Raw genomic sequence first — 17077 nt, 5'->3', positions numbered from 1 at the left:
CTTTCTGAAAGATTTCAAATATTCTCAAGTAACTGAACTCAGCTAACCTAGATTTTCAGATGATTTTGACAGTGGCTGTCTTTGATGAAAAGGAGACCCTTGATCGGGCTCAGTAAATTCAAGGTATGGATGGATTTGGCAAAAAAAAAAAAAAAGCTGGCTTTCAAAATTTCTCTGAGTTCATAAAGATTCAGTCTATGTCCCATCTTGTACCATCTACTCTTGCCCGTGGCTCCTGCTGTGCAACTTAGTGAGCCCAGGCCCAAATCCTGAACCATTAAAGAAAAATTTAACTGTGGTCAGTCAGGATGAGCTAAGGCTGGTAAGGTTACAGGCAGGGTTTGAACCCCAGAAGAGCCTTTGTAGTTCCTGAGGACAGCCCCCTGCTGCTGACATGTTTTTCCAGGCGCCTGGCTTGAACCTGTGTCACATGCTGTGCTGGACAGACTGTGTTTCCTGTGGGCTCTGCCCTAGTTGGTGACTGTGTTTCCTTTCTACAAAGAATCAGTCATATTGCATCTCCCCACCCTGTCTATATAGGGTATATATGCTTGTATGTGTAATGTAATTGTGTATGTGTGTGTGTATATGCATGTGTGCATAGCATATATATGTGTACATATGTGTATAGTGTAGGATATATGTGTGTCTAGTGTATATGTATGTATACACCTGTGTGTGTATGCGTGCACACACTCCTGTGAATGTAGTGATTAGTGTTAGCATGTCTTCCTCTACTGTCTTTTGAAACAAGGTGTTGTTCCTGAACCTACAGCTCACTGTTTCGGCCAGACTGGCTCCTTAGTGAGTCCCTGAAACTCACCTTTCTCTCCCCTCCCAGGACTGGGGTCACATGTGTACACCATACATTCAGCTAGCTTAAGGCCTCTTGCTTGCAAAATTGGCACTTTATCCACTGAGCCCAACCAAGAGCAGTATTTTTAGCACAGCCAAGCCGAGGTACATAGAATGGCTTTGAGCAGGTTCAAGGACTGGCTCTTGGAGCAGATGCTTTTAGAGTTGAATTTTGATGGTTGTCAATTTTAGATCAGCTACTTTGTAGAAAACGGTTGGACTACGTGCCATTACAAGCCAAGCCTTTGAAAAGTGCGAGCATTTTCAAGCAGGCTTATAGCACGATCATGTCCTTTACCCACAAACGGAGGTCTGGTGACGCTCTCTCTCCCTCCCATCCTGCCTCCAGCCTGCTTTCCTCTTGTAATTAATTGCCCCCCCACACACACACAAAAATCATACTGTGATGGTAGTTTCTGTTAGACTGACTCTAGGGAATGAGTTAATAACGGGGTGAATATTATCCGAGGCAGGCAAGGGGTAAAACACAGCTTCTCACCTGTCTCAAGTTTTAAACCACACTGGACTTCCTTCTTGATTAAATGTATCCTAATATTATTCAGAGATAAATCTCTCATTTTCAACCATAAGGAAGCCACCTAGGGCCATTCTGGGCTCATAGAAGATAATAAAACCGCAAGGTATATATAAATTACTTGCTAAAATATTATCTCCAGTATATTTTAAAAACTCGCAATGCCATAAAATGAGACCGGAAGATTGTGGCGTCACCCTGTTTAAAATATGATCACGTTGCTTATTTCCGTGATCTTGTGCTGAAGTGACAGGAAAAATGCTAAGGATGATCACTCCTCCCATCATCAAACCCCAGGAGAGCGTTCGCTTGGGGCATGGCAGACCTAAGCCATAGAAACTGCAATATACAGTCTCAGCCTTTGGACCGCAAAGCATCCTGACGATCTTTCTCTTCCTCAGGTACCCTTTACATCTACACCATTTGTCGGAAGCTGATGGTCATAGGACAGTCTTCCAAGGTATGGGATGTAACGCTTTTCCCTCCTGGCTCTCTATACCATACACTGGGTGCTGAGCTGCGCAAAGAGTATCCAGGGGATCACTTAACAGTGAATACATGTGATCCAATGTGTCCGTCTTGATTTTAATAGTAATCACACGAAGTGAGGGCCATATGTAATGAATGAGGGTTATCAAACCAGAGAGGTGGCTCCGCGGTTAAGAGCACTGACTGCTCTTCCAGAGGTCTGAGTTCAATTCCTAGCAACCACATGGTGGCTCACAACCATCTGTAATGGGATCTGATGCCCTCTTCTGGTGTGTCTGAAGAGTGTGACTGTGTAATCATATTAAAGAAAGAGTGGGGGATTATTAACGCTGACAGGCTTATTCTAGTGTCTCTGTGTGTCAGACATCACACCTGTCACACGTGATAACGGACCATGTATCTGGTTACTAAAGGGGATTCTCTTTCCTGGCTGGCCTAGGACATTCCTCTTTATGCTGTTTGCCCCATAGTAATCATTAAAAGTCCCCTCTCGCTGTCACTCTGCAAAGTGTCTTGGTGTGCAGGATGAATAGTATTGTGGAGTTCTTGGACTTTTTACTTACAACTCACATGCTACTTGGAAGAAACACCCTGACTCTCTAACTCCTGTAGCTGTGGGCGAGGGGACTTTTAAATGATCATTTTTTTTTTGCATGTACATAGTGTGTGTGCACTCATGCATGTGCAGATACAATGTGTTTTTGCAGGCCATTGGACTCTTTGGGTACCACTCTTGGGAATTCTGACTACCTCCTTTGAGACATTGGTCGAAGGCGCTCCACTAGAATAGCCTAGCTGGCCAGCCTGCCTCAGGGATCCTCTGCCTCCAGTGTTAAGATATGAAGCACGCACCATCAGGGCTGGCCCTTCCCGTGGGTTCTGGGGCCCAGACTCAGGTTGTCCTGCTTCCGAGGCAGGCATTCCGCTGGCTCAGCCATCTGCTAGGCCCAGAGACTCCAACTTACACAATCCTCGCTTCCTGGGACTCACTGAGCCGCTTTAGCATGACGAAGCCACTGCCATGACATGTTTGTTGTCAGAAGACATGTTTATTCCCTGCATTCATTTTCCAGGCATTGGAACATAGGCCAGGAAGGGCAACTATACTCTCACGGAGACCTGCTGGAATTGCTGCTGCTGGCATGGGAGACATTGCCTCCTTATGAGTCTTTTCCTTTTTTTTTTTTAATTAGGTATTTTCCTCAATTACATTTCCAATGCTATCCCAAAAGTCCCCCATACTCCCCCACACACACTTCCCTACCCACCCATTCCCATTCTTTTGGCCCTGGCATTCCCCTGTACTGGGGCATATAAAGTTTGCAAGTCCAATGGGCCTCTCTTTCCAGTGATGGCCGACTAGGCCATCTTTCGATACATATGCAGCTAGAGACAAGAGCTCCGGAGTCTTTTCCTGAGTAGTCAAATGCTTTGGAGAAACAATGCTTTTTATAATTCATCAGAATTAGACATGTATCTTAGTGCTAACGACACTTAAAAAATAAAAATAGAAGGCATGATATTTGCATGCTTTGTGAATAACATCTATTGTATGTTCGTTTTCTGTTTGGTTCCTCAAATGAAAGAACAAAACCAAAGACTATTACTAATAATAACTTGAACAAATTCTGAGCCAGCGTTTTGAGTACAAATTAAACAGAAGCGAGGCTGCCCCACATATAATAATAAGCTGCTCTGTAGATTCTGCCGCCCATGCTGCCTTTAGTTGCTGTTGAGATCCTAAAAAAGAATTCGCAGTTGCTGTGTTAACAAATACCGCTCCACAGAGCCGCCATGGCTTGGTCTGCTCTAGAGTTTGCATGTCAAGAGCTTTGAAGGGCACATCTGTCTGTATTAGCAATTGGTTGTTAGTGTTGGTCCTTGTTAATATCAAGAGGATTTTAAATCAATGTGATAGTCATCTTAAAATAATTCATTTATAATCCACACCAAACATCTCTTCTCCCAGCCTCATGGGACTTGAGTTTGTCTCTGACAAAGTACAAGGTAGAAGAGGATAGTTGAGTAGCCCTCAGCCTGTGGGAAGGGGTTTGGGGCAATGCTGCCTGCAAGGATTTAGGGGTTCTACAACTGTCACCTGAGGATCAGACTAGGCGCTACTTGTTTGTTCCCTGTGGCAAGCTTTAAGGGAATTAAGACTTTTTTTTTACCCAGAAATTCCCAAGTCTCCACACAGTATCTTCGCATAGCTTATCTGAGGCTACACATGGGTAACTCCACTTAACGGACATAAGCCCTGGAGACCCTGCCACATAGGAAGCCTACCTCCCAGCTCTAGGGAACTTTGACTTGATAAAGTTTGTCTGTTTTTAAAAAAATATTTTTATTCATTTAGTATGGGTATGTATACACATGTGTGAATGTGTCTCTGTGTGTGATTACCACATATGAATGTGTGTGTCTATATATGATTGTGTGTGCATCTCTGTGTGCGTGTACACATGTATGAATGTTTATAGGCCAGAAGTTGATGTCAGGTGCCATTCACAGTTGATCTTTCTTTGGTTTTGGAGACAGGAACTCTCTCTCTTGCAGAACTTGCACAATTTGGTTCTGGGGCGTGGGGGTGATTCAGGTCCAATTGTGAAGACACATCACTGCCAAGTCAGCCCTGTGTCACCTTGGTGGTGCTTTCTGCCACCGTGGTCGAAGTTGTTGGTTTACCTTGCCCGTATCATCAGAACCTCTGGTCTGTCTCTCTCTTCTCCCAGTACAGGACTTAAAGACACACACCACCATGCCTGGCTCTTTCATGGGTGCTGAGGAGTGAACTCAGGTCATTGTGCTTGAATGACAGTTTACCATTTTTCCAGTCCCTGAGTTCAAGTCTGTAACTGTATGAGACAGGAGTCGACCTGGGCATCTCCTGGTACTCTCGGTGTCATTCTTGGCTGACTTAATCATCCAGTAGTGTAGAAACCAGGCATTATGGCTACCCCTCATTATTGCTGCAAACCCTGCAACATTCTGGGTACTGTGGAAGGGTTTGGCATGCATAGCAATACTCACCACAGTCTTTCGAGGTAGAAATCATCAGTACTACTACTACCAGGCAGTGGTCTCTTCCTCCTGCTCCCCCTCCTCCCTCCTCCTGCTCCTCCTCCTCCCTCCTCCTCCTTCTCCTCCCTCCTCCTCCTCCTCCTCCCTCCTCCTCCTCTTCCTCCTTCTCACAACCATCACCACCACCACCATATGGACCATAGTTCACCCACATCCCCTGTATTCTGCTAAGTACTTTCATGAATCTTCTCACTTGATCCTCATACCAACCCTTTAACAAGGACACCGTTTTCACTAAACTTTCAGCTGGGGATGCAGAGGCTACGAAAACTGAGCTTGCTCACAGTTACCGCTGTAGATTGAGGCGTTCTGAGGCCACAGTTTCAAGCACCACCACACAACTAAAGAGCAATGCCTATCCAGTCACTAAATCGGCTCCTGGCTTGCCTGTCTTGTTCTGATTTACCTACTCCAATGGAGGAGCCGTGTGGGAGGGACAGATCTTTTTTTTTTTTTCTCTAAAATCCCAAAGACCAAGTCTGATGAAGGGCTTTTCTTCAGACTGAAGCCACTAAAGCCCTCACCAGTACATGCCTAAGCAGTACTACCGCTAACAAGCAAAAGACACCTTTGCTTTGGATCTTCTGAGGCATCGTAAGGGGCAGTCTGGGACTCGACAACGTTAAAGAAGACCCTAGCAACAGCATAGACGCATGCTTTACTCTCTAGCTACTCTGGTGAAGTATTTGGCTCACACAGCAGTTAAGCCACTCCCGTATTATTACATAAACCTCAAGTCAACCTTGAAATGGCTCCTGACATGAACCTGTGATACACGAGGCTGCACTGCCACCCTGTGGCTGAGTTAGTTTATTGTGTTTTTCCCCCCACTGCTGACACCTGAAGCATGCTTTTGTGCGGTCCATGGTTTAGATCCATCTAGATTTTTAGCTCTTTGAAGTTTTGTTTTCCTGTGAAGAAAATTGTCCTGTTTTAGTCCATCTACTTTATTAATAAAAATAATTATTTCTTGCCTTTAGGGCTAGAGAAAAAAATGTTATTTTTCCCCCCTCCTCCCCCCAGTGGCTTTTCATCTCCAGACATGAAAGCAGGTTTTCCGGTGGGTTTTGGCACACTTCTCTCCTTTGTCAAGGCTTCGCTGTGTGGTAGAAAGAATGCTGCACTTAGCAGTTCAAAGACTTGAATTCCAGCCCCAGTTCACCTCTCTCAGAAACAGTTCAGACTCTCTGAGTCAGATTAGGTTAGATTTAACTTAAGGTCCCTTCTGGCAATGGCAATATACTCTCGGGGCTCTCTCTCTCTCTCTCTCTCTCTCTCTCTCTCTCTCTCTCTCTCTCTCTCTCTCTCTCTCTCTCTCTCTCCAACTCTTAAAGCCAAACCCAAGTGTAACTGTGAAGAGAAGCTGATTTTAGTTTGAAACGTGATTTTTCTTGCTGGGGATGCTTTGAGGGATTTTTGCAAAGGCCTGTGGATTTGAAGAGGGATTTACACAGAGTTTTACACCATAGCCTCTGAACCACGATGATCCCAAAACAGGGTTGTTGTGGGGCAGTGGGTGCGAGGGAATAGGAGGCTCTGCTGATGCTGGCAAGGTAAACCAACAACCTGGGCCACAGTGGCAGAAGGCACCACCACAGCCCCACTGACTTGGCAGTGGCCTGTCTTCAGAACTGGGCCTGAATCTCCTCACTGTGGCCACCCAGACACCCTAGAGCAAAGTCACTGAACACTAGCCGTGCTGGATGAGGGAGATGAAGTTGAAAGAGTTCTACAGGGACCCGGAAAATTTATCTCGGAAACAGATCTAGCGGGGACCACAGGCTGCTTGGGTATTTTCAGGTCCTTGGACGCCTGTGTTTGGCAGTGAGTTGTGCATTGCTTGGGACTTTCCCAGAAGATCTAGCTAGGACTACGTGCTGGAAGTCTATTTAGGTGGATTTTAGTTTAGATTATGAAGTTGTTGTCATTTTCTCATGTTGAAAATCGCCCTATGCTGCCATGGTGTGTTTCTTGTTACCGGGATAGGAACTCTTGGTAGGGATGCCTGGTGCTGGTGGTGATGTCGGTGGGAAGAAAGTTAGGGGGGGCCTCCAGCCCTACCACTTCTATGATCGCCTGAAGTATTTCCATAGCCAGCTTGGTGAGCTACCCCTTTAGTGAAGGTCTGTTCGCTAGTCAACAGGCATTTTCGGTGTGCCCACTACTTGCCAGGTGATATGGGGTTACAGTATGATTGCAATATGGTTACGATATGAGGATGTCTCACAGGCTTCCCAATCTTAGTGGAAGGAGCTTAAGTTCCTGCCCGTGGATGGTAGAGAAGACTTTGAACACTGCTGTTTAAATCCTCATCTGCATCCAGTAGTTTCTTTTCCTTTGGAATAGAAACTAACTAGACAGGGGAAAATTCTGCTCTTTCCTCTTCTGAGCCTCCACAGCCGGCAGCCGGGCCCGACTGTTACTTCTGTCTTTCTCAGTTTTCACTATTTTTTTTTCACTGTTTTTTTTTTTATTACATATTTTCCTCAATTACATTTCCAATGCTATCCCAAAAGTCCCCCATACCGCCCCCCACTTCCCTACCCTCCCATTCCCATTCTTTTGGCCCTGGCATTCCCCTATATTGGGGCATATAAAGTTTGCAAGTCCAATGGGCCTCTCTTTCCAGTGATGGCCGACTAGGCCATCTTTCGATACATATGCAGCTAGAGACAAGAGCTCCGGGGTACTGGTTAGTTCATCATGTTGTTCCAACTATAGGGTTGCAGATCCCTTTAGCTCCTTGGGTACTTTCTCTAGCTTCTCCATTGGGAGCCCTGTGATCCATCCAATAGCTGACTGTGAGCATCCACTCCTGTGTTTGCTAGGCCCCTGCATAGTCTCACAAGAGACAGCTATCTTTGGGTCCTTTCAGCAAAATCTTGCTAGTGTATGCAATGGTGTCAGCGTTTAGAAGCTGATTATGGGATGGATCCCTGGATACGGCAGTCTCTAGATGGTCCATCCTTTCATCACAGCTCCAAACTTTGTCTCTGTAACTCCTTCCCTGGGTGTTTTGTTCCCAATTCTAAGAAGGGGCACAGTGTCCACATTTTGGTCTTCATTCTTCTTGAGTTTCATGCGTTTAGCAAATTGTATCTTATATCTTGGGTATCCTAAGTTTTGGGCTAATATCCACTTATCAGTGAATACATATTGTGTGAGTTCCTTTGTGATTGTGTTACCTCACTCAAGATGATGCCCTCCAGGTCCATCCATTTGGCTAGGAATTTCATAAATTCATTCTTTTTAATAGCTGAGTAGTACTCCATTGTGTAAATGTACCATAATTTCTGTATCCATTCCTCTGTTGAGGGACATCTGGGTTCTTTCCAGCTTCTGGCTATTATAAATAGGGCTGCTATACTTCTGTCTTTCTCAGTTTTCACTATTAATACCACATGAACCTGATGGGTTTGCTCCATCCACAAAGCCATGGGGCCTTTTGGATGCAGTCCCCTTTCAAGGCTGGTCATTGATCCACTGAAGAAATTATTCTTTACTTATTGAAGCCACATTTTCTCACTGGCAGAGACGTTTTGCTCTGCTGTCCAAAGTTGTCGTGACTTGAGGATCCAGGACGCTGGTCAGCTTTCCTATGCTGGGCTCTGCTGTTGCCATTTCCGGAGCATTTTGCCGAGTAGTTTTATGTCACCTTGACACAAGCTAGAGTCGAAGGAGAGGAGGAAATCTCAATTGAGAAAAAGTCTCCATAGGACTGGGCTGTAGGCAAGCCTCTAAGGCATTTTCTTAATTAGCGATTGATATGGGGGTGGGGGTGGTGCAGACATTGTGGATGAGGCCACCCTGGGTTAGTGGTCCAGGGTTCTATAAGAAAGCAGGCTGATCAAGTTGTGGAGAGCAAGCCAGTAAGTAGCACCTCTCTGTGGCCTCGGCATCGGCTCCTGCCTCCAGGTTCCTGGCCTGCTTGAGTTGACTTCTTTCAGTGATGGACTACAATGTGGAAGGGCAAGCCAAAGAAACCCTTTCTTCCCCACCTCGCTTTAGGTCATGGTGTCTGATCCTAGCAATAGGAGCCCTGACTACGACAAATACTTAACAGAGTACTGAACACTACCCCAGCCGGAACCCTGACTATGACAAGTACTTAACAGAGTACTGAACACTACCCCAGCCCATCATTCACACTGGTTCTTGCTCCAGAGCAGCATGGCTGGGCTGTATTAAAGTACCCCTTGTACAGATGAGACGATTGAGGTCTAGAGAGACACTGAGATGGGAATGCAGCCTAAATTTATTTCAGTCTGACTGTTCCAGCCTTTTCCATTTTCCTGCTCCTCCTAAACCAAAAACAACACACCGCTTCCACAGACCAGCTAGCAACTTTGAGTTGCTCCTAGACCAGAGTTTACACTTGAAGAATATTGCAGAAAATGAGCTCAGCTCATAGGCCTCTTAAGGAACTATTCTAGAACAATAAAGGCTCTATAACAGCTACTCTGAGATTTGGGGCTCTCTCAAATTAAAAACAAAAATCCAGGGGGCAGGGAGATGGGCTCTTGGTAAGTGCTTGCTTTACAATCATTGATTTCCTGAACCCACGTTTATAAAGAAGCCAGGCACGGATTCTATATAGAATTATTCCTATAATCCCTGCACAGAGAAGCTGGAGACAAGCATATTCTAAGGACTAGCTGGCCTTTTGTTTGTTTGTTTGTTTGTTTATGGTCATCGATCGGAATAGCCAATAACCTGAGCTCAAAGCGTGGACGTTGATGGTGTTGAGTAATATCACTATGGCTGGTGTAAGAGATGAGAACCCATTCAGTTGTGCTCTCTACTTCCCAGGCCTTGGAGTTCCTGCTGTGGGCCAGCATGTGCATGGAGTCCTCTGTCCCGCTCCTGTCCATCAGGTACCTGACATGGAGAGCCACTCTCTACACTGCCGTCTGCCAGTGCCACTATGACTGCCAGGATGGCATCCACGGGGAGGTATGTGGCTCTCTAAGGTGGATGGCTTCAGCATTTGAAGTACAGCTTATTAAACCCTTTCTCTGTTAGATGTCTCAAGGCAACAGACCAGCCAAAGAACTGGAAAGAAGCAAAGCCAAGAAACTCCTGGCTTTATCTGAAGACATTTTCTTCTTGGCTATTCCGTTTTGTCGGTTTTGTGGCGTTTTTTCTCTATGTTGCGTGTGCGCCCTCTCCTTGACTCTTGCACTGCCAGTTTGGACTTTCTTTGCTCTTTTTATTCCTTATTCTTTTGTGTGGTATGTGTGTGTGACTACATGTGGAGGTCAGAGGACAACCTTTGGCAAGGTCTTGGCCCTCCCTTTTCACTTTGTTTCAGAGAGCATCTCTTGTCTTCTGTTGCTTACTCCATGCTGGTTGGTTGACAAGGTTCCAGAGACTTGTCTGTCTCAGCCTCCCATATTGCCATAGCAACACTAAGATTACAGATGTGAGCCACTGTGCCTGGCTTTACCTGGGGTCTGGGGATCCAAACTCAGGTCCCCACTGATGTATTTATAAAAAGATAAAGAGATATAAGGATATGTTCTATTGGGGTGTGGTGAGGTATGGGGGAGGGGGATGTCTCAGCTGGCCCATGCCGAGGCATCCCTTCCCCCTGAGGGACCAGCCACAAGATGGTATAGTATAGAATTGAGTCTATTCAGGGCATGGGGAGAGGAGTTAGGAGGGTAGTAGAGGCAAAGAATGGCAGAGAGAGAAAGGGGGGGGGGCTGCCATGACCACGTGGAGAGAGGGAAGGGGATGGGGAGGGGGAGATCAAGAGAGCAAGAGGCAAGGGTGGGGGCAAGCAGCCTCCTTCATAGTGGGTCAGGCCTACCTGGCTATTGCCAGGAAACTGTGGGGTGGAGTTTAGACAGAATGCTAACACCCATGCTTGTGTAGCCAGCACTATACCCATGGACCCATCTCCCTAGCCCTTGCTGCCCTCTTCTACTCAGCTTCCAGCATCTTCCTTCCCTCCGTTTGCTTTCACATGGAAGCTCCTTCCTTCCCTGCTCAGTTTTAGACTCCGCTGCACCTATTATATGTTTATCTCGATCCTTCTCTGCCTTCAGCCTGATTTGTTATATTTGTTTCCCCCATTTTGGGGGTACATCTTTTAGACCAAATACTTGACAAGTAACAAGGCAGCAGGGGCTCCCATTGGCTGGCATGGAATCTCAGTATAATTTTAAACGAATATTCTCCCTATGGTACATGGTTCCCACTTGTCAGCAAATGTAGCCTTGGTGAAAATTAGAAAAGCATATCTCTTTCTTTAGGCCGACAAAACCCTTACCCAGGATGCACAGCCTGGTACGAAGACTATAGCTTGGGTGTCAGCATCCCCTTAGCCCATTGGCTGGGAGCCCCGTGCAGAACACAGCTTTTACAGCCATGCTCGGATCTGCTTCTGTTCTGTCCCCAAACTGATGTACATAATTTGGTCACTGATATTTTCTTCCATTTGTTTTTATCCTGCCTGGATTAATTCTGATCTGCTAGGTGTTAGCAGTCCCTAGCTAAGGGAGCAGACGAATGCATACCCTGCTGGGCTATTTCTACAGCTCAGGAGAATTCTAGAAATTGCTTACCACGTATGCCTGTTTCACTTGCGTGTGCCAGGGAAGGCTTAGTTTGCTACACAGCTCCTGAAGTGATAGGAGACACAGAACAGGGTGGTTTTGACCTTTTGATTCCTGTGGGGTTCTTGCTTCCCAGAGAACTTATACATTCATTAATTCTAATATTGTAGCTGGCCTGGAACTTTCTTTGTGAAAATCTAGGAGTATTTAAAAAAAATTGGCAAAATCAACAACATGAAAATTTGGAAGTCCGATGTGCAATCTGTTGTACCCTGGAGCCACCGATGATGTAATTCTTTGCTACTCTCCTCCTCTCCAGGGGTCATCCAGACCCTTGTTGTTATTTCTAGAGAATCATCGTGGTGGTAAGGTGGTTCCAGGAGCTAACCCCATCTTCTCCCAGCCTCTCCATCAGGTTCTTCAGGATTTCCTGCGTGTAGATACTGGAGACTTGAAAATGAATAAGGCCTTTCAGAGACCTCACCCTGTAGTGGTCATCGTTTGAGCATCTGTAGAGAATATATCACGTGTTATACTAGAAAAGTTGAAATTCGTGAAGACCATCTCAGTATGGTATACGTTGTGTGCATGTGCATTCGAGTGTGAGTAGGTTTGTGTGCATTGTTCCAGGAGCCGTACTCAGTACAAAGGTCTGCTTAATCTATATTTTGGCTTTCCTCTAAACATTCTATAATTCATAAAGTTAATGTGTCAGGATGTTTATTAACTTTAGATTTATAGAGCTTAATGGTGCTCATAGGAAATGATAGATTGGAAAGCTACCGTGTTGTAAAAAGTCAACAGCAGCCTGCAGTTTAGTTCCGATTAAATCAAATGCCTCAGACATCAAAACATACCATTCTTATACATTTTTAATCACTCTTCTCCAACTTATTGTGAATTAAATTTGTTTTAATTGCAACACAGGCATTTGCTCGGCGTGCGCTAGCTAAAATTGATGAGTTAAGGCAGCTGGAATTAATGAGCTCCTCATCGTCTCTGGAAACCTCCCGAAAATATTACAGAGAGGCCACGATAAAGGTATGAACATTTCATGAAATGGAAGACATCTACCACGCAGCACTATTGACTGAGCGCTCAATCTTAGTGACCGAGGCGTGCGTCCCGTTGTCACTTCTTATATATGATTCTTCTTGTGGGGACAGATGGCCGTGATGATCTTCAAAAGAGGAGTATTCGAGTCTCGAAGAAAAAACAAAAATGTGTTAAGACCGAAGCTAAGACTCAACCTAAAGGAAGCTCAAAGTGTGAGTCTCCAAGGCTCCCCTTCTCAGCACCCTCTTGTATGTCTTGTTCCAATGTGTATGGCTTCTTCCTTTGGATCCGTTCAAGCCTGTCCCTGACTTTAGAGCCATGGAATGGCTTCCTAACTGAGCTACAGCCTCCCAGCACCCCCTTCTCTTTTGGGGGCCTCCCACTATCCCAGTTTTGCAGCGTTAATGGGTGTGTTGCTGAAGATGAGCTTGGAAAAGGTTTGCATAAAAGCCCCTTGCAAATGGACAGTCCTTGGAGTTGGCCTGCGCAGACCCTTGCCTCCGGGCACCTGACAGCAGCTTTGAGGGTTTCTCATTAGCTTTAGGTTCACCATCGGGAGTAGACTATACTATAGTGACAAACGACCCTCACATCTCAGAAGACTTAAAAAATAATTTCCCATTGCACTTTAGGGCCAGCAGAGTTGTCAGGAGGCCTGCTAAATAGCTGTTCAGGGCTAGGCCTGGTAGAAGCTCTAATTTATTTAGACAATGCATGGCTTCTCTGCTGGCAGGGATGACGGAGAGCTTGGAGAAGCCACAATGCCTGGCATGGAAGTACTCCAGTGTCACATTTCTCCAGTGTCTTCACTGGTCACATGGCCCCTCCCAACCTCAGCACTGAGCACTGTCTAGGGGGAGTGAGTCAGATACTCTTTGTGGAGTTCAATCTTTGCCTCCCATCCTGTCCTTCCGTCTCCCCTTCCATCTTTACACTTCCCTGTAGCCTCTCTGAGCTCAGTGTCCTCTGCGTTCAGTTCTCTTTCTTCCCTGAAGCCATCCCTGACCGTTCTCAGTGGTGTCAGCTAGCTCTTCTCTGTGAGTGGCTATGCAGGGTCTGGAAATGAAGGCAAGAGCAGTTGTTGTTGTTGGTAAGCTGGTTCTCACAGAAAAGCAACAGAGTCTCAGAACCTGAGGCGAGCTTGGAAACTACCTGCTGAGGTGCTTTTTCACTATACAGGAGGGATTCAGGGCTCAGAGTCACGCGCCCCAGCCGGCAGCAATGAAAGTCTTCTCACAGCACCAAACGTCCACTGCATAGTGATTAAGAGCACTGGCTGTTCTTCCAGAGAACCAGGGATTCAATTCCCAGCACCCACATCTATCTATCTATCTATCTATCTATCTATCTATCTATCTATCTATCTATCTATCTATCTATCTATCTATCATCTATGTAGTCATCTATCTATCTATCTATCATCTATGTAGTCATCTATCTATCTATCTATCTATCTATCTATCTATCTATCATCTATGTAGTCATCTATCTATCTATCATCTATCTAATCATCTATCTAATCATCTATCTATCTATCTATCTATCTATCTATCTATCTATCATCTATGTAGTCATCTATCTATCTATCTATCTATCTATCTATCTATCTATCTATCTATCTATCTATCCATCTATCTAATCATCTATCTAATCATCTATCTATCTATCTATCTATCTATCTATCTATCTATCTATCTATCTATCTATCTATCTATCTATCCATCCATTCACCCACCCACCCATCCATCCATACATCCATACTCATTGCCTCTAGCTGCTCTGGTTTTCTCTCCTGCCTGCTCTAGTTGCCTTGGCCACGGACGGTCACCGAACGGCTGCTGGATGAGCTACTTGACAGCACCTCATCGCGGTTTCTGGCTGTCTTGGAAGCCCTCTCTGACTCAAACAGGCGAATCCTGCAGACTGGACCGCTGGTTACTGACGAAATGGAGCTGCGTGATGTGGTGTCGGAGCTGTTTATGGCTGGAAAAGAACTTTTGATACGTAAATACAATGTTGATATTTTATTGTAGACACCGGTATTGAACACCTTCTGAATGATAGAAATTGGTATTCAATCTACAGATTGACCTTGAATCCAGTGACCATGATTATAAATAATTTATTTGTAGATTTGTTTTTGATTTTCTAAATAATAATAATAATCTTTGATAATGACAGTTACAATTTTTTCCCTTTTCAGGTTTTAGTCTCTTAAATTCTTTTTTTTTTCATTTCTTGATTTATTGCACTGACTAGAATGATGAGAAACGTGTGCCGATGGCTGACTTCTGACCTCTTTGTCCCAATTTGACAGTAGATGGAAAACCTTTAATGTTTTACCATTAGTTCAGACACTGACTAAAGGGATTTTTATGGCTTTTTTTTTCAGATGAAGACAGTTTCTTTAATTCTTGATTTGTTAAGCATTTTAGTTTTTGTCCATTGGGATAGTCTCTGTGTGTGTGTGTGCGCGCGCGCGTGTGCGTGTGCGTGTGTGTGTGCATGTGTGTGAATTATCTCTTTCTCCCTCCCTTCATCCCCTCTCTCCTGCAATCACTTTTTTTTTCTTTGAATCAGGGTCACTGGTTTTGTTAGACTGACTACCTCTAACTGGCCAGGCAATCCAGGGCTGTTCCTGTCTGTTTCCTTGATAACAGGCATATGCTGCCATGCCTGGCCTTTCACACGGATAAACTGAGCTCTTATGTGCACGGAGAGCACTCTTCCGGGCCAGTCATCTTTGCAGCTGCTCTCTTCATTCTCTCATTTGTATCTTTTGTGACAGAAGTTCTTAATTTTACTTTTATTTTGTGCATCTGAGTCTTTTGCCTTCCTTTATGTATGTGTACCGCCTTGTGTGCTTGGTGCCGGTGGAGGCCAGAAGAGGGTATCTGATCCCCTGGAACTAGAATGACAGATGACCTTAACTTTTGGTTCTTTGTGGGGTCTGGAAATCAAGCCTGGGTTCTCAGGAGGAGCAGCCAGTACTTGTAACTTCTGAGCAGCCTCCAAACATTCTTAAATTTTAATGTCATCCAGTTGGCCAATACATCCCTTAGAGTCGATCCTTTCTTGCCATATGTAAGAAATCTTTGCAGGTTGGAGAGATAGCTTAGTGGTTAAGAGCACTACCTGTTCTTTCAAAAGTCTTGAGTTCAATTCCTAGCAACCACATGGTGGCTCACAACCATCCCTAATGAGATCCGCTACTCTTTCCTGGCCTGTCTGAAGACAGCCACAGTGTACTTGTATTTACAAATAAATAAAATCTTTTAAAAAAGAAAAGAAAGAAATCTTTGCCTTCTCCGTGCCCTTTGTGTGCTCTTCTTGTAAGGCAGTCAGCAGTTTTATCACTGTCTGCTTGTCATGGTTACCTGCCAGTGTTCGTTGCTTGTATCCAAACTTATTTCTTTATATTCAGGTCTAAGCATCAAGGACTCTGAAGCATCTAGACAATGGATATAAATCCATCTCATGTGTAAAGATTGTTTATTTTAACATCTGCACAGTGTATCTTCATGTCTTAGAGAGAGGGCTTCTGTGTGTGTAAGTTCAATGTTTGTTACATCTCATTGTTTTTATAGATCATAGCGTTCATACTCGTGTTGTTATTTTTATGTCTCATCACACTGGGTCCAGTGAAGCAGGAGGCATTTTGAGCTCTTGCATAAAAACCACACCAACCCAACCAACCAACCAACCAACCAACCAACCAACCAACCAACCAACCAACCAAAAATCCATTTCCCATTATGCTTCCCTTTCCTCTCTGTGTCTACCTCTTTCCCTAAGATACATAACTAAATGAATGTCAACGTTTTAACATTCACCACTAAGTCCCATCTCACTATTTTTTCTTTCCTCGTTTTCGTTCTTTTCTTAGGACTTCTGAGAAGGCTCTTCAATGTGAGTTTCCAGGCCACTCATATGCGTTTTGTTTTTTCTGTCTGTGTTTTGTCACCCACCAAGCGAGCGCGTAGTCTTGCCACTGGTAGACTTGGGATGCGGTTCCCGCTAGTTCCGTTCTCTAGGCACTGGATTCTTGCTTCATGCTTCTGAGGTCCTCTTGCTTCTGAGAGAACATTCCTACTTGAGTCCTCTGATCTACTTTTCTGCTTCCTATGATAAAGGATGCTTGCATTGTGGGTTTTCTTAAAAATACTTGCATATTGAATTTTCTTTCCATATGAACTTGAACTTACCTTCTATGGCCTTGCGGCAGCCAGCAGATCTGGCTCTAAGGTCTGCCTAGGAAACATGGGAAGCCAGGTGTTTGCTTGTGTAAGTTTTTTTTTTTAATTTTTAATATTTTTATTACATATTTTCCTCAATTAAATTTCCATTGCTATCCCAAAAGTCCCCCATACCCTCCTCCCCACTTCCCTACCCACCCATTCCCATTTTTTTGGCCCTGGCATTCCCCTGTACTGGGGCATATAAAGTTTGCAAGTCCAATGGGCCTCTCATTCCGGTGGTGGCCGACTAGGCCATCTTTTGA

The 17077-nt window shown here is 44.8% G+C and overlaps 1 protein-coding gene across 1 annotated transcript in view; it reads left to right on the top strand.

The window, feature by feature from the left end:
- Cfap54 (cilia and flagella associated protein 54) overlaps positions 1 to 17077 on the top strand; it is a 284397-nt gene that overhangs the window by 18658 nt on the left and 248662 nt on the right. Inside the window, exons 5-9 of the mRNA XM_021174289.2 lie at positions 1792 to 1850; positions 9770 to 9913; positions 12448 to 12561; positions 12687 to 12788; positions 14382 to 14580. Of these exons, the coding sequence (XP_021029948.1) occupies positions 1792 to 1850; positions 9770 to 9913; positions 12448 to 12561; positions 12687 to 12788; positions 14382 to 14580 (618 nt within the window). The remainder of the gene's footprint in view (positions 1 to 1791; positions 1851 to 9769; positions 9914 to 12447; positions 12562 to 12686; positions 12789 to 14381; positions 14581 to 17077) is intronic.

The sequence above is a fragment of the Mus caroli genome, chromosome 10, assembly GCF_900094665.2.
Source record: "Mus caroli chromosome 10, CAROLI_EIJ_v1.1, whole genome shotgun sequence".
Classification (NCBI taxonomy): domain Eukaryota; kingdom Metazoa; phylum Chordata; class Mammalia; order Rodentia; family Muridae; genus Mus; species Mus caroli.
Note: the sequence above shows the minus strand (reverse complement) of the source record. Positions and strands in the feature narration are given on the sequence as shown.